The sequence below is a fragment of the Papaver somniferum genome, unplaced genomic scaffold (assembly GCF_003573695.1).
Source record: "Papaver somniferum cultivar HN1 unplaced genomic scaffold, ASM357369v1 unplaced-scaffold_176, whole genome shotgun sequence".
Classification (NCBI taxonomy): Eukaryota; Viridiplantae; Streptophyta; class Magnoliopsida; order Ranunculales; family Papaveraceae; genus Papaver; species Papaver somniferum.
The window spans coordinates 75259-97817 of NW_020627263.1; the positions used below are offsets into that span (position 1 = coordinate 75259).

Consider the following 22559-nt stretch of genomic DNA (forward strand, 5'->3'; position numbering starts at 1 on the left):
ATTCTAATTTTTGCGGGAAAAATGTCCCATTTATTGGCAGTTTTGGTGGGCGTGATTTGGAGGAGTTTGAGGTCGACTAAACCTCTGATTTTCATAGGATAGACTCCTTATGGGTCTAGGAATCTAATATGGGTGTTGAACTCGATTAAACTGGGCTCAATCGACAGATTTTTATCACAACAGAAAAAAAAGAAAAGGAAAGTCACGTGTTTGACCTGTTTTAGGAAATTTTAGAGAGATTAAAGTTCTATAAACCTTCCAAAAGATTTGTATCTATCTAAGGAAGAGTTTGGAATCAAAAGGAAAGCTCAGAAACGCGTAGAAATTCTAAAACAAGAAATTGCCGCTACTTTGCCGTGAAGAGAAAGGAAGAGATTTTGGAAGATTTTGGAGAGATTTAATCGGTCTTTTTGATATAAATAGATTGGTTGGGTCATATAGAAGGTCGGTCGGGAGTTTGGGGTCGATTAGGAGGCCACAGGGATCTGCAGGAGGAGTTGCAGAGAATCATACCTGCTGATGCTGCTGAAGAAGTAGTTGAAGAACATAAGACGCATAGAATAGTCGGAAAGAAATATCGTTGATCAACAACAGACTCAATCTATCGTTCTTAAACAACAATTCATAATTCTTTGTAATCTCCTGTTTCATATTATTCTTCAATAAAAACACCTATTAAGCCATGATTCAATCTTTTGAATATGTTTTTGATATGAGGAGATAAACCCCAACACTGGGACGACGGAGGAAGCCTTTTTTCATCATTGTGGTAATTCTATTAATTCTTTATATGACTTTTTGCACTAAAATTGAATTGATTTATCATTTATCTTGATTGGTTGTGATTTCAATTGATGGGTCATGCTTAGCTTAAGTGTTTTGATGTCCCATGCTTTAGATTTACAGCCATTACTTTCGGAATCTATTTTTGGCAAAGAATAAGAGTCCATATTTTTAATATTTGAGCTATAATTGATTGGAATTATTGTTTTAGTCACATGAATGGAATTTGGTGGAATCCTGAGTCTCAGTACCTCTCGATACTATGACAACCTTTTGTATATATATTTTCTATTTTTATTATAAGTCTACAAATTATTCTTTACAAGTCCGAGTTGAACGAACTTTACTTACCAGTTCTACAACCACATCAATTTTTGGCGCCGCCGACGCGGATTTGTATTAGGTTTTAGGTTTTAGATTTTTTTTATTTTTTTATTTTTTATTCTCTTTTACGCCTTTGGTATTTTTTGATTCTTTTCAGATTTGGAGCGAAGCTACAAGGAAATAAAAAGTCCTATAAAAGGAAAGTACCGCCAAAAAAAGAAAGAAAAGAGGAATCCAAAAGGAGTGAAGAAGAAGATTTTGTATATAGTTATTTTGTTTTATTTTTAGAAACTGTAAATAGGATTTTATTTTTTGTAATTTTTTTTTATTTTTGGACATTTTTTTGGACTTTATCTTTGGACTTTATTATTTTTAAAACCCTAAGGAAGGGTTAAAATTAAATAAAAAAACTGCTGCAGGGAAGGACGACAGTTACGATACTGTCTCGGCCCCTCAGGTTCGTACACTGACGTAGGAGTCGGTGGCCTGAGTCGACTACAACTGATTCGTCGCCCGTCTGGTACGGGAGGTAAAATTATTTCCACTCACGAATTCCATGTCAGTGGGTTTTATTTTGTATTGAATCTCTGAAAGCACGAACACAAACACACACGTGCACAACATTATTGCATCGCCTGGCACCGATTATTAGGAAAACACGTGGTTTAGTACGGTGAACCCTTTGGGCGTTATCATCCGAAACACCACAAGTCGTAGCCTCGTACCTTTAACCAGTCTCTGACTGTAGGTATATGAATTTTTATTATTTCATTACACAAAAGGTCAAGAAGGAGAAACTAACATGAGTTTCTCAAGGTATTTTATTTTACGGGTGTTCTTGCTGGACATCTTGGATTCAATGAGATGGCATCGTCAGGTACCCTTCCTAATACAACTATGCTTATGATGTGATTATCATGTTTGTTCAAAAATCCTTTATGTATAAAATTAAAACTTATACCAAAAACTGAGCTTAACGTAAGGCATCCGTGAACCCATCTCTCAAAGAATACCTATTTTTGATCGTAGAAATGCCAAAATTTATCTTAATAACCACAAAAAATTATCAGCAGCAAAATGCATATGTTCCTGTGAAAAAATCGCAGTCACCATACAAATCTTACATTGGTCAAAGAGCAGAGAAGATATATGCATACAGGTCATTGGCCCATTGCCGATGGTCAAGATTGTAAGCATAATGGGTAATGGCATTTCAGTGATGGAGGCATTATAATTTTGATGATAGTGGTTTTTCACCAGCTTTTAGGTGGTGTGCCTGGACCGGGGCTATATATATATGAAAGTGGTTCTATAAGTTGGGGTCTTCTGGGTGTTTGGATCTGGTCTCTTAGGCAACATGCATTGTGTGCTTTTATAATTTCTTTTTTTGAAAGCAGTGTATTTTCTGTTTCGGTTTTTAAATCGTTCCCTGCGATCAAATCAAAAATTACCATTATAAAATATGGGGCGGGGCGAAGTCCCACACACACCAAATAAAAAAAACATTGTCACAGGACAAAACAGGCGCACACCATTCGAAAGAAAAAAATGCCCAGTGCGAAGCACGGGCACAAATATAATACATATTTAAGTTCTTTATACAATAAATATAGGCGACCCGGCCCGGTGCCAAACCAAGAATGCGAGTGAGAATTAGGATGATCCATCTACCACCTATCATCTCAATTACACGACTGATCTAACATCCCGTCCCATTACTCTTTCAAGAAAAGAAAAATCCAATCTCAATTACATGAGCTATCCACCATAATCATCAACTATAAAAACGATGACACCTATCAATCCAAATAACAACACCACTTAATCATCATCTCCCGTGCTAATTAAACATGTCAAGCACCTGGTTATGTATGGTTATTTTATTCTCGTTTGTCCATGTCTCCTTACAGTCACGTTCTGTTGATCTAACTGAGAGTATACCTAGTGGTCTACACAAGAATTTTTCATTAAAGATCGCCGTAAAACATAAATTTCCCACACCTAGAGAAAAAATATCAAAGAAAGACTATATCTCCTCGCCCGTCCTTTACCAGTCATACTCATATGAGTATTATTCGGAAATCGACATTGGTACTCCAAGTCAAACTATGATGCTCAACATCGATACCGGCCACTCAGATTCGTGGGTTCGGTGTCATGACTGCGATTTGGTAAGTTGTTCACAGCCAACCTACTTCAATCACCACAATTCGGCATCATATAACAAGCTCCCATGCGGAAAATGCTCATGGCCAGCTAGGTGCAGGACAAGTGAGTGTACACTGCAGTCCAGATACTCAAATGGTAATTTCGCTCATTCCGTGCTGGCACTCGAAACCTTCACGTTGCAGATTCAAAATGGTGGAGGTGATGATGATGAGCCGAGGGAAAAAAAGTTTCAAAATGTGCCTGTCGGTTGTTCTTACGCAGACGTTGGATTTCATGACATTGATGGATCACTAGCACTGAGCAGGGGCAAAAGGTCGTTCTATACATTTCTGAAAGAGAATTATTCTGTTAATAAATTCTCATATTGTCTTATAGATAGACGAGTGGGCCTAGATGGTGTTTCAGCTGATCTTATCTTCGGGGAAAGTGAAGTGTCCCGTGATATTTTTTACACACCGATGATAGATGACTATTATCATCCCGGCCAAGACTATGGGGTGGTAGTGACGGGGATAGAGGTTCAGGGTCAAAAGCTTGCGGAGACGAGTTTCCCTATTAAAATGGTTATTGACTCAGGGGCGACCACAACTGATCTTCCGGATCCAATATACATTGCATTGGAAAAACTGTTCCTTGGTTATGCTAATGCAATGGGTTGGGGATCGCCCTATAGGATTCTTGGCAGGCGTCCATGTTACAAGGTAATCGAGGATGATATCGCCGACTCACCAACTGTTACTTTCACCTTCAACGGGAGTGACGCTAAAATGCTGTTATTGCCGTATAGCATATGGAGTTATGTCCCGGATGTCAAAGCAGTTTGTTTCGGGTTTGGTTCTGCATCAAAAAATGGTGGCGTGAACATCATAGGGAATATATTTCAGCAGCACACAAGGATCGTCATAGATCAAACCATGGGGAATCATCGTATCGGTTTTGATCCCTCTAGTTGCTGATCACAAACTGCTTGCTTCGATACAATAGGAACTGCTTGCTTTATATAGGAAAATAGTTAGTAGTAAGTACTTTGTGTTGTTACTGGCTTTTTAGGTCTTTGTCGTTTGCACAAGTGATGGAGAGGGCTTTCTCCCGTGCTGTAAAGCCCACCTAGTTTTTCCAATATAGTTTCCTTTTCCCCAAAAAGAACAAACTCTCACTGTTTTCACTCTGTCGTGCAAGATCAAGTTCTTACTAATATGGCTGACCACCGATTATGTCTCATCGTATAGATACAGGATTAACCCTGTCTATTACATGTAAGAGCTATATGTCCTCCTCTATAGATAATTATAAGATGAGACTACACTAATTTCCTTAAATATCAAGTACAGCAGCATTTCTTAGTATAGCAATGTATTACAATATGTAGCATCTTTATGTTTCTTTTGGCATGTAATGCCTTGGCCGTAAGGGTGTTTGCATCTGATGATGTACAATGAATACTAAAAGGATAATGAGAATACCCCTCTTCTCTTATGTCATTGATTGCGTAAACAACTTAATGTAATACTAAATTATCCAATTTAGTATGTAGGTAATAGTAGCTTTTTAAGGTTAAACGACACTGAGTTATCAATTCTTCCTAGTATAAAGAAGAATGGTTTTGTTGATGTGGCGTCACCCCAATGATCCTGATATTTTCTCTGATATAAGTAAGCCATGGCTGGTACACATTTTCACTCAGATTTTTCAAAAAATCCCATTGGTTTTTCCCTCAGATCATAAGCACAGGACAGTAAACATTCTTCTTTTGATCAGTCTGATTTTATTAGGATATGTATCACATTGTCAGCAGAAGACACAATTTCACATGGAAAACCATTTTTCCAAAGAAGAATTAAACCACCTGAGAGGCCTACTGAGTTGACTATCCAACTCTTAGGGTATTGAAATCTTTGTAACAGAAATTTTAGCCCTGTCTGAATCTTCTATTTTTGTTTTGGAAAGGAAAATTAAATGTGGGTCATGCTCCCTAATTATGTCTGCTAAGTAATCTCTAGTGTCTTTGGCTACAAAGCCTTGAACATTCCACCCAAGCAATTTCATATGTTATGATGATCAATTTTAATTGCAATAAAACTAACATGCAGGACATTGAAAAATTAGGAAGCAAAATTGAAACAGAGATGGGTATAGTTTTATAAGTTACCTGGTGATCAGCACTTGGAGCTTTTCCCCGGAGAGCGGTTCTGATCTGACACTGTTCCATGGTAAGACTGTTGAGAGTTAGGCGTCTGAGATTGATTATCCAAAATTACATGTGTATTTTCAGATGGAATCAGAGGGATGGTAACTTTACTGATTTGATTCAAAATGCTGAATGAGAGATTGAATGGGTTCCTTATAAGCTATGGCTTCATGTATCTTGTCTGGATCTTCATTATGAGCATTCAAATCATCAGCTGTGATATCAAATTCTCCCATTGCAAGATAGGCTCTAAGCAGATTCATGTGACTTCCTGACTCTCTATTTAGGGAATCATAGAGAGCCGAGTCTTGATTATTTGTTTGGAGACTATCAGAGCTATTTTGATTAATCTGATGATTAGGAACCAAACTCTTCCTAGACTCCCCCATTTCTAATCTAATCCTCTTACCACTTCTTGCAAAGCTGTTCTCTCTCTCCCTTCTACTATTAATAACTGTTATCATACCTTGGGCGTCATAATCAATGCTCGTGACTGGGACCATCGTGTTGTCTGCCGGATTGACCAACTCAGCTGAATGTTTTGATGCTGATAACTGATAAGTTGATAACTGCGAGTGTTGAATTTGAGAAGCATTGTTGGAGTCCCCTGCTTGTGGTGTATTTGTTACATTTATGACATGCGGAACTATTGCATGTTGGTTCTCATTCTCTGTATGCACTTCTGGAACAACTTCAAGTTGTGTTTGATGCACAGGGCTGTGACTCGCATTCCACGATTATCCAGGTTGGACCATGACGGTGGGTAAATGACAGAGTTAGTAGACAGGTAGCCTCTTTTTTGTTGGAGAAGAAAATTTGCAATCCTTTCACAGTCTTGCTCTTTGTGATCAATAGTATAACAATGACCACAAAGGTTGTTTCTCGTAGAATATATGAAGCCATACTTCTTCACCTACCGTGTTTTTTAACCAAAAGCGATTGTGTGCTTTTATAATTTAATCATAGGTTAAAAACACCGATTTTTTGTTTTGTGAATGTGAGACACTTGTTCCATGGATTCTGAGATTTGGATAACTTAATCATAGATTTAGGCTGCCAGCAACTAAAGTTTCCATAAGCGTGAGAAAGAGAGAATTAAAATAAATAGCTAATATTGGTAGAAGAGAAAATTGTCAGACATATTAAAGAAAGATTTGTAGATAAACAAGGCTAATTAATAGTAGGAAAGATTGAGGAACAACAAATGTGTGTCAGGTAAAACCACTCCGACCACCAAGTTGAGCTCCAAATGCGTCACAACCCTGTTACACAGACATGAAAAGGTTTAATTAGATAAAGGATCGAAGGAAAGCTTAAAACGGTAATAAAATTGTATAAAGGTATGAAGAAAAGGCGATTAAAAAATGCAAAAGATTAAATTCAAGATCATTTGATCGTGGATATGGATAGTGAGTACTTTGTGTTGTTATTGGCTTTTTAGGTCTTTGTCGTTTGCACAAGTGATGGAGAGGGATTTATCCCGTGCTGTAAACCCACCTAGTTTTTCCAATATAGTTTCCTTTTCCCCAAAAAGAACAAGCTCTCACTGTTTTCACTCTGTCGTGCAAGATCTAGTTCTTAGAAATATGGCTGACCACCGAATATGTCTCATCGTATACATACAGGATTAACCCTGTCTATTACATGTAAGAGTATATGTCCTCTATAGATAATTACTAGGGTATCAACCTCTAGTCTCAACCTCTCGTACGCCTTCGGCGTGTTGTTGTTTTAATTTTAGTCGTGTTTTCACCAAATACGGATTGGTGCAAGCCTTGAGGATATTTTATGCTGGGAGTTTGTTTTTCACCAAATACTAAAGTAACAAACTAATAAAATCATCCAATCTAAAGAAATATTAAAAATTACATGTACCATTACTTCTTTTAAAATTAAAAGAAGCATCAAATTCTACAATAATACTTCAGGATACACTACATTTTTTGTTACTGGATCTAAAGACACATTTGATTCATTTGGAAATAATAAAGTAATTCTCTATGCAGCAGTACACCTGGACAATGCGACATATAGTTGACCATGACTAAATACTGGAGTACGTAAATCAATTCCCACATACTTCACCGATTGTCCCTGGGATTTGTTAATAGTCATCGCATATGCAACGTGTATGGGAAATTGACGTCTTTCCATTTGTATGTTTAGCTCTGAAGCTGAAGGTTGAAAAGTTATTCTAGGGATGAATACTACTTCACTAGCTTTTTCTCCAGTTATGATTTTAGCTTCAATCACGTGTCGTCCGCACCTCGTCACCACCAGTCTTGTACCATTACAAAGGCCTTCTTTCGGTGCCAGATTTCTCAGCAACATAATGGGACATCCAACTTTGAGGTCTAGCTTAAATGGAGGTGTTCCTGGTGGACTTAAATTGTTGAGAAATTCAGTTGTAAAATCCGAATCCCTTCCATGATCATCCCGAATCATTTTGTCAGCAGCAAAATACGTGTAAGTCTCCCCATGTAATCTTTCTAATGCATCCATATTAATCTTATGGACGTCTTCATTACGTGGAGATAAAATGATCCTCTCGGTTAAGTATTTGGGAGACATTGGTTCGTCCATTACCAACAGAGGATACACCGAAGATATTAGCTCATGCATGTTTTGACATCTACCCATTGTCGATGGCAGATTAACAACCTCTTTAGGGTTCGTTCCAATCTACATACCAATTAATCGGATTTAAAATAACTATGTATACGATAAATATAGTTTTATTCAATGAAATTTCATTACCTCAAGCAAGTAGTCAGCAAACTCCAAATTTTCCGGTTCCTGCTCCAATCGCATATTTTGGTTTAACGTCAAGACAGTAATGTAATCCCAAAGCAATGAACCTCTTATAGATGCTCCAACAGTTTGTTCTCGACTTGCATTCGAGACCACTGGTAAAGTCTGTCTAAATTCTCCACCCAAGACGACTGTTACACCTCCAAAGTGTCTGTCATCACTGCGAATATCTCGTAGTAGGCGATCAACTGCTTCCACACAAAATCTATGTTGCATTGAAACTTCATCACATATGATCAATCTTACTTCTTTCAGCAGCTGGGCATAATCCGAGTCTTTACTAATACTAATACTATTATCATCTTGGACTTCAAATGGAATCTTAAAAGTTCTATGTGCCGTTCGACCTCCATCAAGAAGTAGTGAAGCGATACCAGATGAAGCAACAGTTAAGACTATTTTTCCATCTTTACGATATCTTCTTGCTATTGTGTTGTACAAAAAAGTTTTTCCAGTCCCTGCACTCCCATTCAGAAAAAACATTCGTCCATTGCGATCATTCACAGAATCCACTATCGCATTGTACGCCGAACGTTGAGCGACATTCAATTTCTCAATATCTGACTGAATCACCGAATCACTTAATGCAAACTGAAGTTGTCTATGGTCCCAAATGTATCTGTTACCTACTATTTGACCCCAATCATGTCTTGGTCTCGGCATTGATTCATATTTTTCTAGTTTTTTTCCAGATCGTTGAAGCAGTTGATCCAACAGGTATAATCCGTAATCCATTGCCAGTTCATCTGTTGGATTTTGGATGTTAAACCTTGTTCGCAATCTACGTGGTAGATCATCACATATATTCATTCCAAATTTCGCCCACAACACCTCCGGTCTTGATGGATTACATTGCGATAGGATAATACAAAATAGTTTCCTCAGCTGATTTCCATTTTGCATAACCACTGCTTCTTGAAGACATTTTTCCGATTCTCCATCATGTGCTAAAATCCCAAGTGCAATACATGCATCTTGAAACGTATTGTGCACCTCGTCTACGTCTCCATTACTTAAAGTCTTCAAGTCTTCAAAAGAATTAGCACCTCTAACAGTTGTGAGTAACATACGTAAGTAGTACAACTCTCCAGCGTTAGGGCTAACAAAATACATTCTTCCAAATGCAAATCCTTGTTGTCTAATTTTCCACTGTTTAACCTTTTTACACCATACAAAGTGTTGCGGGAACTGTTGATAAGTATATGCCGGAGCATTGGGATTTTTAGCATAATATTCAAAATTACCCATCAAATTCGTCATATGTTCATGTGATGTTCGTATAACCGAGGTCATTGATTGCCTTGTGTTATAAACAACCCGTTGCCTATTCTGTAAATGAATTGCCGACCGTTGTACAACAGGATATTCTTCATGCACGTGGTACTCAATCAAACGCCATACAGCCTCAGGTGGTCCAATGTACCTCGCATCAATATATTGTTGAATCTCGTCATGTTCTCGCAAAACCATCGTAGCTCGGTCACCACCTTTGTAAATGTATTTGTTAATATATTTTACACCTCTTATTCCTGCACATATTTCCACATTGATGTGGCAATTGAACATTCTTGACAGATGCGGGTTATAGGGTACAACATCTATATTATACGCCTTTTTGTTGTTTCTGACAGTTACTTCTATTCCATCCCGAAGACGACGATAACTCGGATACCCACCCTCGTCCAAAGTTGTTGTGTCGGTGTACTTCTTAGGATATCCTTTTGTACATTTTCCTTTTTCCATACACGCTGCATATGGATCTCGCTTTCCACATGGACCATGAACCATACATTTGCTTACGGTATCAAACAGTATTGGGTCATTTATCTCATTAGGAAATTCAGCCGAAACAAATTTATCAACCATGTCTGCCGTACGAATTTTTTCCGAATCTTTCAAAAATATAAGAGCATGCATATGTGGTTGCCCACGTTTTTGAAACTCGATGGTATGAACATGGGCGACCACCGTGCCGAACACCTTTTTTTCCTTTATTTCTTTCATCAATGCTTTTCTTTTCAGCTCAAAAACTCGAGCTACCAAATCAGGACGATCAGTGACACTCTGATTGGGTAAAAGTGCATTTTTTTATTTCTGTCCAATTTGGGTTTGCAGTCATTGTAAGAAAAATATCTGGATGGTGATGAAAACGTGTAATAGCCATCGAATCCTGGTATATCTCGTACATATTCCTCCCGCTTCCAGTGTGTGAAGATGGTAAAATAACAGGATTACCTCTATCACCCGGATTTAAATCCGCATTTGTCATATCAGCAATGCAAATGTAGAGGTCAGAACGCAGAGTTGGTTGGTTGAATCTGAGCCATGCCAACTTACTTTGCTCTGTAGCAGCCCATGCATCAACTAAGAACTCTTGAAATTTTTTTCGGATCTTAAGATGATTGAATATTCTTCTGCACGTTCAAATATGCGGTAACTGTAATACTTCATTTGAGATAATTTTGTTTTCGTATAGGTTTTGGTGACTGCATCCCATTGCCTCATTGTTGGTGACCATCCCAGCTCAGCAAAAGGAAATAGTAAAACATAATGTAAAGGCAAGTATGCTGGATGACACTCCGAAATTTGTTTCAATCCGTTGTTTTCTCTCAAATGCAATATAATATCTCGCACCCCAGTCTCCTTATAAGTATTTTCTGGAACGATAACCGCAATCTCATCTGTTGTCGGAAGATTATAACGCCTACTATCAGTCGACTTTTTATATTGAAGTGAAACTCTGATATTCTGGTCGGCCGGACTCATCTGGTCTAAAATTGCATAAGCCTGACGATACTTGGTATAAAAAACATTGAATTGGATCATAGTATTCTGAATTTTCTGTAGGACATTCATATTTAACTGAGGATTTCTTTTTCCACGGACAAACAATGAAAATTCTGGATCATAGATGTACAGTTGGGAGTAAACCGCCATCCTCTCAGTCCCAGGAGCTGGTAGAACACCTCCGGTTAAATGTCTCAACTCCCCATGTATTGAGAAAGGTCTCGGACCTCTCCCTTTCAAATCTCTTGTATCTAATTTGCATCCAAGGCTAGTAAACGCATTAGTTGTATTATACTCTCGAATATATTTCCGAAAATAAATTGATTCGGCGTCGGTTCCGTCAAACAATTCTCTGATGGCTACCGGTGGTTCACACAGTGACGGTAGGCAAACTTTGCCTTGGAGACAACATGAACCAAATTTTGGGTTTATTAAAATGAATTTGTATGTTTTTCTGCCATCCAGTGCAATGCCCCGCAGTGCTGACATTTGACATCCATTTGTCCCAGAAAATGACGTACATCGGTAGCAACAACAGCTACCTGATTCATAAAAGTATTTGAATCATGTAATTCGTCAGTGTCGTAATCTACTTCGTCAATTTCGTAAGTATCCGACACCCCATCATCTTCTCTAACATTAATAGACGGCCTGCATAGTGATAATCAGGTAATCTAGCTTACCCTATTCAAAAACTAAATAAATTTATGCAATCTAAATTTTTAAATCCTTACATTTCAGTGTTTTGAGCGTCTGATGTGCTACCAACTCTCCTATGTAATACAACCGACTGCATTGTAAATTTTGTCAACCACTATGATTCTTTTATTTTTGAACTTAAAAATGATAATTATATATGTGCACGAGTAAATTATTTAACGTTCAAGTTAATTCACCTCTTCATATGACTCTGCATCTTCATGCTCATGTGGTACAGCCTCGCTTTCTCTAATCTGTATACCACTCGGGCGCATCCGTTTGCATGGAGGATTCTATAGTTTTGGTAAATAAATTTGTAAATTTTCAAATTTTAAAAATAAAATCAATTAATTACTATGTATGCGCACCTCTTCAGTAATAGCTTTTCCCTTTCCCTTTGGTGCTCGTCGTCGTTCTGCAGCTGCTTCTCTTTCAATTTGTGCTCCTTTCTCACGATGCTCTTGTTCTCTCATCTCTTTGTGTTGTTTTTCTATCCCACGTCGTCGCCTTTGGGATTCTGATCTTCGAGATGATGTTGTCGATGTTAGATTATTTCTCTCCTTTGGTGGACCCGCAACAACACACCGTGGTGGCTGTTCGGTTGTTGTCTCACTATGCACATCTTTTAACCTCTCGAGAATCAGTGTCCTATATGCAACTGACGGATGCTGATAACATAAAAATTAAAGTATGTTAACTAAAAAAAATAATTAAACAACATAAAACAAACAACTCAACCAAATTTCCAAAATTATGCTTACAATAACTTGGGTAGTCAAATTATGTCCATTATAGAGCATGTGAACTCCATCATTTGTTTGATTCTCATGATTCGTGTGTCTCCTGCATTCATTAATAGAAAATGTAGTTAGTGTATAAGGTGTTGTAATATGAAGGTTAATAATCCTTTTTTTTATATAGGCTCTAATCAGACAGTCGATCGATGATCCGCATCCCACCATGAAAAAATGGAAAACTTCTTAATTTGTCATCCTGGTTATGGGATTTGTTAAACTATAAGATGGGTAATTAAAGGCCATCATTAGATCAATAAATTGATGGATGATAGTAAGTTTTTCATGTCTCTTTCATCCAAATATTTGATCACCTAAAAAAAATTCTTTGAGGTAAATCTAGTCGCTTTTCACTTTCTTCCCAGATTTGAAACTGGGATAGCTTAAATCCAATAAATCAAATCGAACAGAGTGCAGAATATAATTGTCGATGTAATGACTTGTACTCACATGTTAAACCTTCCAGGGAATGAACTTTTATAATTTTGTTTTAAGCACACCTAATCAGTCTATTTATAGAGTAATGATCTCAAGAAAACTTCATCGTTTTGAACTGCTCCCACTACTGGAAAGATACAAATCATGAAACTGCAAGGTAGTGGGTGTGCACAGTTATTAGTTATTCATTTTTTCAGTTTTTCCTTAACTTTTGTATCCATTCAATACCGACTCATACACTCCGATATTTGGCGCGTCGGTCATTTATATTTAGTCGTGTTTCATTTAGTTCGGTTGATATTCTACATGCAGTCTCGGAACATGAAAATGGTGTAAATTCTGTTAGAGACGGTAGTAAAAAGGGTCATCAAAATTAAGAAAGAAACTATCCTTTCTTTTTTAAACATGAACATTGTACTCTTCCTATACATTTTAGATAGTGATGCTTATTATCAGTGATTTCTCACTGGACTTAACCTTTCATGCTCCTTCGGTGCGATGGGATTTGCGCTTCCGGCATATTCAAATCCTTTCAATTTGTGGTATACTATTGGTAACGATGTGAGTTCAATTTTTCACTGGTTACTAAAATAACAAATATTTTAATTTCAAATTTAAGAAATACTAAAATTACATGCATCAGGATATACCACACTTGGCAAGTGAAATATGACGTACCATTGTCTCACTATGCTGAATTGGAAATAGCAAATTAGTTTTATTGAGGTGGCATGTGATTATGCAAACGGATGACACTTAATGGTAAAATATTGTAAAATACTTTGCGTAGAGGTTTGCAAACAATATCCACACCTCTCAATTGTCTTTGCTGCCATTTATCCATTTTTAGGGTACATTTTCTTCACCACGTTTGAGAACGTAAAAGTGTTTATGAGGAGCATGTGTCGCCAATGAGGAGCACGTACAACAATCTGAGTATAAGCAATTCATTAGTTCTGTGCATTTCATAAATAAATGCATTGCCGCAGTCTTAGCAAATTAAATTCAATTGATAGAAAAAAAAATTAATGGGAATGATCTGAGTAGTACCTTATGTTTTTGCTTCCATTGAGGCCCATAGTGCAAACTAAGATAAATTCTGTCTCCCATTTGCCGGTCTTTCTACAAAAATTTGTAACTTTGTGTACATAAAAAACAAAATGACTGGTAAGAATGTTTGGGAATGTGATATCGTTTACCTCGGGAGTAGCAACGTATTTTTCTTCCCCAAATCAGTCACAATCAGCCGTTCCTCAATCGGCTTTTATCATCAAATCATGGAAAATAGATCACATTTCATGGAAAATAAAATAAAATAAAACTGATAGAAAACATAGAATGAACAAACCTTCATATCATGGAAGTCAATCATAACACCATTCCTTGCTAAATGTTTAATCTTGTGAAATCGAGAGTTTCCGTTAATATGACAGTCAGAAAGCTAAAATGGTAGACATCTAAAAATATGATTATTGGATTTTCTTACCGCGTAATCTAAGTCACGATCCATTTGTTACAGCAATTAAAAAGTGTGAGACACTAAGAAGTAGGTATCAATCATTGTTGAACTAACCGTGTGCCAATGAATTAGCATACCTCGCCATATATAGATAAACATGGATAATTTGTGTCCAAGAACAAACCATTAGTTGTTGTTCGCTGCACCACACTTTTTTTGGCCTGAAAATTCAGCCACAAACTTTCAAATTTCAATAGCCTAAACCAAAGTAAGATATGATCAGAATCAACAATACAATCTTTAAAAAGTACCTTTGATGTATTCTTCCTTGTTTTCGTTCCTTTTGTTTTTGATGCGCGAATCTTTTCTACTTGCATGGCTGCATCCCATCTTTGTTTTTGCATTTTCTCTTTGTTTAACTGAATTAGCTTTGTTACAAACTCACCTGTAGTTGAGGATGTAGTTGAGGATGGTATTCCAAATTCCGGGACGGTCACACTATTTCGTACAATCTTCCTGTGATTGCTGGTTTGATAGATGTAGTTGTGCCTAAATGTAATAGGGACTGTGGATTGCCATTTGTAGGGAACAATTTTCATCACTTTCTTCGTGCGATTAGGGGTGTTAAAGATGCAACTGTGGACATATCTCACTGCATCCATGAATCTAGCAACACTGAAAGAAAAAATTATACCCAACAGTTTAAACACAAAACCCTAAATGTTTATCACCTAAAAGAAAAAAGAAAAAAAACCGCCAACCTTAATGAATACAAACCAACATAGGTCAATGGACGGTAGACAACTATTGAATTTAGTTAACTTACGCTGCAGATTTTATGATCAAACCGTGATCTTCGGCTTTGATTTCCTCCAAACACTGGTTGTATTCAATGTTGAATTTATGATCTAATCTGCATCGTCAAACTTCAACGAACAAATTCCATTGTAACGTCTGCACAAAGAAAAGAAAATCGAAAGTGATTGTTGATTAACATAAAATGCAGAAATTAACAACTAACAAATATATTTACTCACAACAATTTGCATTACAATCCAAAAGAATATACCCATGATTCAGATTTTCCTTTAAAAATCAAATGGATAACACCCTAAGAATATACCCATGATTCAGATTTTCCTCTAAATATAATATTGATATTGAGAACGAAAAAGAAACCGACAACAAATATGGATTCATGTAATTGTTCTAAGCCAAATGAATGTCGTTGAACAAAAATTTTGTACCAACACATAGCACCTGGTAAGAGGATTTAGGATTCTTTCAAAACACACGATTCGTTGCACTTACCGTCGAACACACTATTTTCAATTATGGCTAAATTTTTCTCTTAATTTTTAGAATCGTTGCTGCAAAAATAGGATCCTAGCTAATCGAGAGGTTACCAAAGAAAATTTCATTCAAAAGAGTTGGCAATTACGGTTCCTAATGAAAGTGTGTAGTTAATTAGTTTGAAGAGTTTTCAAAAGTTGTAAGCACCTGTTAAAACACACCTAGGCACAAAAGAGAGTGGATGTAAGAGATCTCTACAAACAGACAATGTAGATCTTCTCTTTTTGGGATACAAAATCACATCCACTATTTGTCTCTCCAAAAAGGCAACTGTGTCTATAGGAGAGTGGTAGACATCTAAAAATATGACAGTCAGAAAGCTAAAATGGTAGACATCTAAAAATATGACATTATTGGTGTTTTCCGACAATGGTGAAGATTAAACACCATGGTGAACTTTTCGACTAAAATTTCATATAAAAATGGCCTTATTGGGAAAACACCCATTTTCTGCAAAGCACCCACTAATAATGAGACGTATGTTTCCTACCTGATACCCAAGATTCCGTCCACATGCTCAATTTTCCTTCTAGATTTGTGGGTTGTGTACTGTGTAGTAGAAACATCTTCACAATAGCTTCCCTCTAATTCTTGCTTCTAATTATCCCACTGCCTGATAAAAACTCAGAAAATATAACATCAAAATTAGGCTAGATCAAGTGATCAACGTACTGAAATTTTATTTCTTAAATAATCTCAATGACCCCCCATCAAAAGACACAAAGTAACAAAACTAATCTAGCCGGGCACTGTGCACAATTGGTGAAGAACTTCAGCGTGCATGCACCCAAAAAATTGGGTTATTTCTGCAATCAAATGAACCTTATAAATAATTACAAATTTCTATTTAATCTCTACGATTTCCTGCATTTGTTGAATGGTGGCTTTCGTATATGCAGTCATATGTTTCTCCCTAGCAAAATCCATTTTTGCGTCTTCAAACTAAGAAGATAAAGAAAATTGTTTTCTGGGAGAATATAAACCAAAAGACCCCATGGTCTTTCCTTAAATACTCATAATTTTTTACTTTATTTAAGTAATTGATCTAGCAAAGCAACAACTCAAAAGTAGAGATTTAATGCTCCTCATCGGAAACAAATTGTAGATATAGGGAACTTTTATAAGAAACTCTACAATTTATCATTTCTGATACCTCTCTACATAAATGTAATTCTACAAAACTTTTATACTTAATCTCAGCCCATTCTTTTCAAAATTCCTTTCCACACTATACATAGCTCTAAATTCTAAATATCAGCGTGAACGTTTTACTTCACCCGAACAACTGAGAAATTGCCATTTCCCACCAATTTTAAGATTAATATAATGAAGTAATGACGATCCTATAGTTGAGGTATTGACCCATGTCTTACTGATGCCATTTTTTCAAATCAAACATCGTAAGAAAAACAACTCAAAGAACACTTAAACGGGGACAAAGAACAGGCGAAGAACAAATCACATCACGGTATCGCCAAATTAAACGGAAACAAAGAAAAGAGGTTGAAGGTCTAACCGTACGAATCACAGTATTGCAAGATTGAATGGTGAAACCCTATAAATTGGATTATGAAGAGCTTCAACTTTATACAACGACGAAAATAAACAGGCGATCAAGAAGCTGGGCATAGTTAGGATTTATAATAAATGAAATTGATTTACGTTGATGACCGAAAAAGTTGAAACGCTCCACGACTTAATTCCAAGAATAATAGCCGTCCAGCGTCCAGCTTTGACTGAAATAATGAGGACGAATGAGAAAAACTCAGGGAGGGTGGGAGTGTGATTTGCTAAATCGATTAAATATGGATTTGCTTCATAACGAAAATTTCGCTTCCTCGTTTAAGTAAGTTATGAATTGGTTACAGTAACCGAAGATGGTAGTGGGTTACATCTGATAGTTTTAAATGGTAATCATGTTTTAAACCGCAAACCACAAATCCATATTTAATCCAAGCCACTCTTTGTCTTTTTAGAAATTCAATCATGGCCGCTCTTTGTCTCTTGTAAAAAGGAAAGACAAAGGACGGCTGAAAATCCCAATAAACACACAACGAACGGCAAAGATCTGTCACTGTTGGACTACGAAATCAGGTCCCCTAATGGTGTTTCCAGAATCCATCCTGGCTGCTCTTTGTCCCTCCCAAAAAGGCAACTGTGTTATAGTATATTGATAAGATGAGACTACACTAATTTCCATAAATATCAAGTACAGCAGCATTTCTTAGTATAGCAACGTATTACAATATGTAGCACCTTTTATGTTTCTTTTGGCATGTAATGCCTTGGCCGTAAGGGTGTTTGCATCTGATGATGTACAATGGATGCTAAAAGGATAATGAGAATACCCCTCTTCTATTATGTCATTGATTCCGTAAACAACTTAATGTAATACTAAATTATACAATTTAGTATGTAGGTAATAATATCTTTTTAAGATTAAAAGACACTGAGTTATCAATTCTTCTTAATATAAAGAAGAATGGTTTTGCTGATGTGGCGTCACCACAATAATCCTGATATTCTCTCCAATATAAGTAAGCCATGTGGAAAATACGATCGGTTGCTTTTCCGAATTTATGTCAAGAAGTTCCGATGTTTTTAATGAAAAGACACTAGACTCTTACGTTAGTTCTAATCATGGAAAGACGCCATTCTTGGTCATTGTGTATAGAAAGATTACGAAAGGACGCTCCTATTGGTCCATATTGTATAAAAATATTCCCTTCATGATAATCAAAGCAACCATCTAGATAATCTTCTTCTACAGTTCGTTGGTGACATAGTCATTAGAATCATTAGATATGTAATTATCTTCCTCAAATGCCTACAATGGATGCACATAACCAACGACAATCGAGGCGAGAGTCAAGAGGAAGCTTGCGATGGATATACTGAACCAACAGACTGCACTCGATGCCATAGCATAGAGAAAAAGAATAATCGATTTGCGTAAAAAAGGTTTTTCTGGACCAATATAGAAACAAAATCAAACGCTCAACATAATAGAAAATTCTACGAGGACCATGCATCTATTTACATTCCATAGTACATACTGATGGAATGGTCAATATCGAAAAAAAAACACGACCATTTGCTCAATTCAAGGACAACTGTGAACGCAAAATTAAATTTAAAATCAACAGGTGAGCCAATGAAATTACACTAGATTACAAGATAATGGTATTTAACAATTAGATTTCCATTATGTTTGACAGAAGGAGAATCAAGCCAAACAAGATTAAAAATAAAAATAAACTACATACTAGAATATCATCATCATACAGCTTAATTTCAGGTATGGGACCGAACCTTTTAGTTATAACAAATGGAAATAATTAATCATACATGGTGTGACGTTTAATGCCTAATCATATTTTAATATCCCGAATCCAAGTGAATGCTTGCCTATTATGTGTTCTTGCAAACAAAGTTACAACAAATATAAATGTCATTCAATTGTTTGGTATCAGAGAGAAATAACAAATCTCAAACAACTAATGAATCTGAGTTCTCAATTTGTTGTTCGCATGGTAAAGTGGAAGCGCGGTTAGGTTATATCGAGATCCACCAATGTTGTCACAGAATCTGCTGGACTACCAAGGAGGAAATACCTCTAGGCAATTCAGGAATAAAATTAAGACGTACAAATATATAATTATATGTTTGCTTTCACATCAATGGGAGCCAAAGTAAGCAAAACGATCAATAATGGTAGGGATCCTGCAAACAGGTTGATGTCTTTTGGAAAGAAATAGACATTTTCTTCTATTTACCAACAGGTATATCTTTTGGAAAGAAATGCTTTCTTTTATTTTTTTATTTTTGTAATAAGAAAGCAGGAAGACCCCGAAGTTTACATAATTGAGTATTGGCTACCGTTAACCACCGGTAGATGATTCATGTAATACAAAAAGAAATCATCATTCCAACATTTTGTTAAACCTTCCCTAGTACTGACTACCGCTAGATTTTTGGTTATAAAGTTTTCAAAACCCGAAATTAAGTTAAGAGTTTTAATTACTTTCATACATAAGCAAAAAATCAAGCTTGTACCATCCTACCATCTTTTGGAGCTTTTTGTTATCTTGGTAATTGCTTTCCTAGCTGCTTCAATAACTTTCAAGTTATCTCCTTCAATGTGTACCATTTGACGCGAATCCACTTGATTATCGATGAAGCTGCTCTTGCTTTTAACTCCTCTTTACTTGTTCCTGCAATATGGATGCACTTGGTTCCTGAGTAGGTACCTGTATGGTCAGAGCAAGTTAGAGCTATGCCTGAAATATTTGTACTTGTATCCATTATAACAACAACATTTATTTTCATAGACAAAATGGTTTGGTTTAACGTAAAATCCGACTTAGAGATGTCTATCTCATCCATTTTTTTTAAATGCCATCTAATTCTAGTATTATCCTTCACTAAGGTAGTAATACTATATTTAGTGACATCTACATTTGGCATGATTTTTCTAAACACTAAATCACATCTAGTTTTCCAAACAGACCATATGATTGTTGCCATAGTTTCTGTCCAGTTTAGGATTCCTCTGTCCCTAACGTAGATTCTTGTAAACCAGTTTGTAAACCATCCAAGTAACTGTACCTGATTATTCAAAACAAAAACAGGATTAAAGCCAATACTAGTGAATAGACATAAAGTAAAATCACATTCCATAAAGATATGGTTAAGAGATTCTTCCCGCTGTCCACACATAGGCCACAACTTGTTTATGTATGGTATAATTCTCCCAATCCTCTCATTGAGTGGTAGAATAGCATGAACACATTTCTAAAGGAAAGTTTTGATCATATATACTATGTCTACCTACTATTTGGACACTCTCGAAACAGCCGATGCATATGCAACGAGTTAGGTGCTTGTATCTATGACAAGAAGCACGTCATTCTTCTTCTGCTGTTGTCCTCTTCTTTCTCTACAACTACTGGTTCTTTTTTTTCACTCATTTGAATGTGGTGTGACAATTGGCAATTCAAAATTTTTGTTAACAGGTTCTTATGAAATCTATATATTTATTCTAGTTGATCATGGGGTTTGTTTATTCTACTTCTTGAAGATCACAATTTTCTGAAACCTGCGTGAAAATCCTTCCCTAGAGATTTATAGTCTCGTACAGTGATATGTGTTGCAGTCACTATTAGATAATAACATACACTTGTGTGAATAATTTGTGTGTGCTAAGCCAAAAATTTTCAAGACCTCTAGCAAAAAATTCCACTCGACTCTGTCGAAGGCCTTCGACATGTCGATTTTGATACCCATTAGGAACTCGTTTCCCCTTTGGGCACGCATAGTATGAATGATTTCATGTGAAACTAGAACATTATCAGAAATTTGCCTATCTGGCACCAAGGCCGACTGATAAGGGGATATCAGTCTAGGCAAGAGACTCTTTAACGTGTTAGCAAGAGTTTTACATATAATTGTATACACTATGTTACTCAAACTAATATGTCTGTAGTCTCCAGCAGTCTGAGGGAAATCTACCTTAGGGATGAGAGATATAAAAGTCGCATTTATTTCTCTCAAAATGTACCCAGAAGTAAAGAAACTAGTTACCATGCTAAGGACATCGTTCTTTACCACATCCCAATTATTTTGAAAGAATCTAGGGGTAAAGCCATCAGGACCTGGGGACGTGTCAGCCTTCATGGAAAATACTACATGTTTCAACTCATCCAGAGTGGGAGGACGGATGATCATTGCATTGTCTGCTGGATTGATCACCTGATGCACCATGTTCAGATATTTGCTGCAGGAGCTAGGATTCGAGGTATTAGCCACTTTACCAAAGTGATCGGTGATAACTGAAGCTATTTTTTCTTTCCCTCCAACCCAATTTACTTGACTATCTTTGATTGCTTCACTTTTGTTCCTTCTCCACCTATTTTGTGCTTTTTTGTGGAAGTACCGAGTATTTCTGTCACCCATTTGGAACTCTTCTTCCCAGCTCTTGTCCTTCCAGAATATCTCCTCCGCCTTGAACCAATGTGCCAGAACTTCTTCATTGTGTCTTATAACTTGGGATCTATTGCTAATGTTGGGATTTGAAGTGGATTTTGCTAGGTTGATTTTGGTTGTATTAATGTTGAATCGGATATCCCCAAATGTGTGCTTGTTCCATAACCAAATATTGTGTTTGGTGTAGCTTAGTTTCTGAACAATTATGTACGCATTACTTCCAGTAAATTGATTATCCCAGGTTGAGGATATGACGTCTAAGCAAGATTGTTCATTTAACCAGACACCCAGTACCTTGAAAGGTTTATGTTTTGTGATTGGTTGAATAATGGTATTAAGCATGATTGGCGAGTGGTATGAACCCAAAGCGACTAGGTGTTTTACATTTGCATTTGTTCGCAAAAGTCCGCACTTGCAAACCCCCTATCCAGTCAACCCGTTATCATGACATTCTTCTCCAACATATTTGTGCGAAAAGGAGGATCATGTTTTTGGTATACCCCAGCTGGCTGAACTACTCTAGTTATACCTTGAACTGATATATACTCAATTGGTACATCAATTGCTTGGAGCCAAAAAAGTTCATGGGTAAGAGATAGACTTTCGTCTTTTGGAATTATTTTTAGGACCACTACATCTCTATTAACAAACCATGGTTTGAAATCCTTCACCTTATGAAAATCAGATTCATTATGGAATTTGAGAATGTGTACATTTATCAGATGCTTGTGTGGGGTTGTTGTCATTCTCCAAAATCCTCTCACAGCAT

The 22559-nt window shown here is 36.6% G+C and overlaps 2 protein-coding genes across 5 annotated transcripts; both read right to left on the reverse strand.

Moving 5' to 3' along the window:
* Positions 1–7302: 7302 nt before the first annotated feature.
* On the reverse strand, positions 7303–10141 carry LOC113337733. Its single transcript, XM_026583330.1, has 2 exons — positions 8222–10141; positions 7303–8146 (listed from the first exon to the last, which is right to left on the reverse strand). Exons 1-2 carry the CDS (start codon positions 10139–10141, stop codon positions 7463–7465), a joined length of 2604 nt encoding a protein of 867 aa, XP_026439115.1. The 3' UTR covers positions 7303–7462.
* Positions 10142–10606: 465 nt separating this feature from the next.
* LOC113337727 lies at positions 10607–14571 on the reverse strand. Of its 4 annotated transcripts, none has more exons than XM_026583327.1 (10): positions 14480–14571; positions 14342–14392; positions 14193–14254; positions 14044–14111; positions 13807–13925; positions 12523–12613; positions 12130–12429; positions 11959–12054; positions 11797–11852; positions 11466–11713 (listed from the first exon to the last, which is right to left on the reverse strand). In XM_026583327.1, the coding sequence occupies exons 5-10, from the start codon at positions 13827–13829 to the stop codon at positions 11494–11496; spliced, it is 786 nt and encodes a 261-aa protein (XP_026439112.1). In that variant the 5' UTR covers positions 13830–13925; positions 14044–14111; positions 14193–14254; positions 14342–14392; positions 14480–14571; the 3' UTR covers positions 11466–11493. The 4 variants fall into 4 exon arrangements, with proteins under 4 accessions (XP_026439109.1, XP_026439112.1, XP_026439113.1 ...); XM_026583328.1 differs by having other exon boundaries at positions 12523–12604; positions 14044–14115; XM_026583326.1 differs by having other exon boundaries at positions 14044–14115.
* Positions 14572–22559: the final 7988 nt, after the last annotated feature.

What these genes read in the sequence shown, in the direction of transcription:
- LOC113337733 (XM_026583330.1), bottom strand. Translation starts at nt 10,141, where the DNA reads ATGGTTGATAAATTTGTTTCGGCTGAATTTCCTAATGAGATAAATGAC. An exon ending in TTGCTGACTACTTGCTTGAG is followed by an intron (nt 8,147 to 8,221) that starts GTAATGAAATTT and finishes ATTGGTATGTAG; the next exon opens with ATTGGAACGAACCCTAAAGA.
- LOC113337727 (XM_026583324.1), bottom strand. Translation starts at nt 11,990, where the DNA reads ATGAGCATGAAGATGCAGAGTCATATGAAGAG. An exon ending in ATGCAGAGTCATATGAAGAG is followed by an intron (nt 11,853 to 11,958) that starts GTGAATTAACTT and finishes TTTACAATGCAG; the next exon opens with TCGGTTGTATTACATAGGAG. An exon ending in GACGCTCAAAACACTGAAAT is followed by an intron (nt 11,605 to 11,796) that starts GTAAGGATTTAA and finishes TTTATGAATCAG; the next exon opens with GTAGCTGTTGTTGCTACCGA.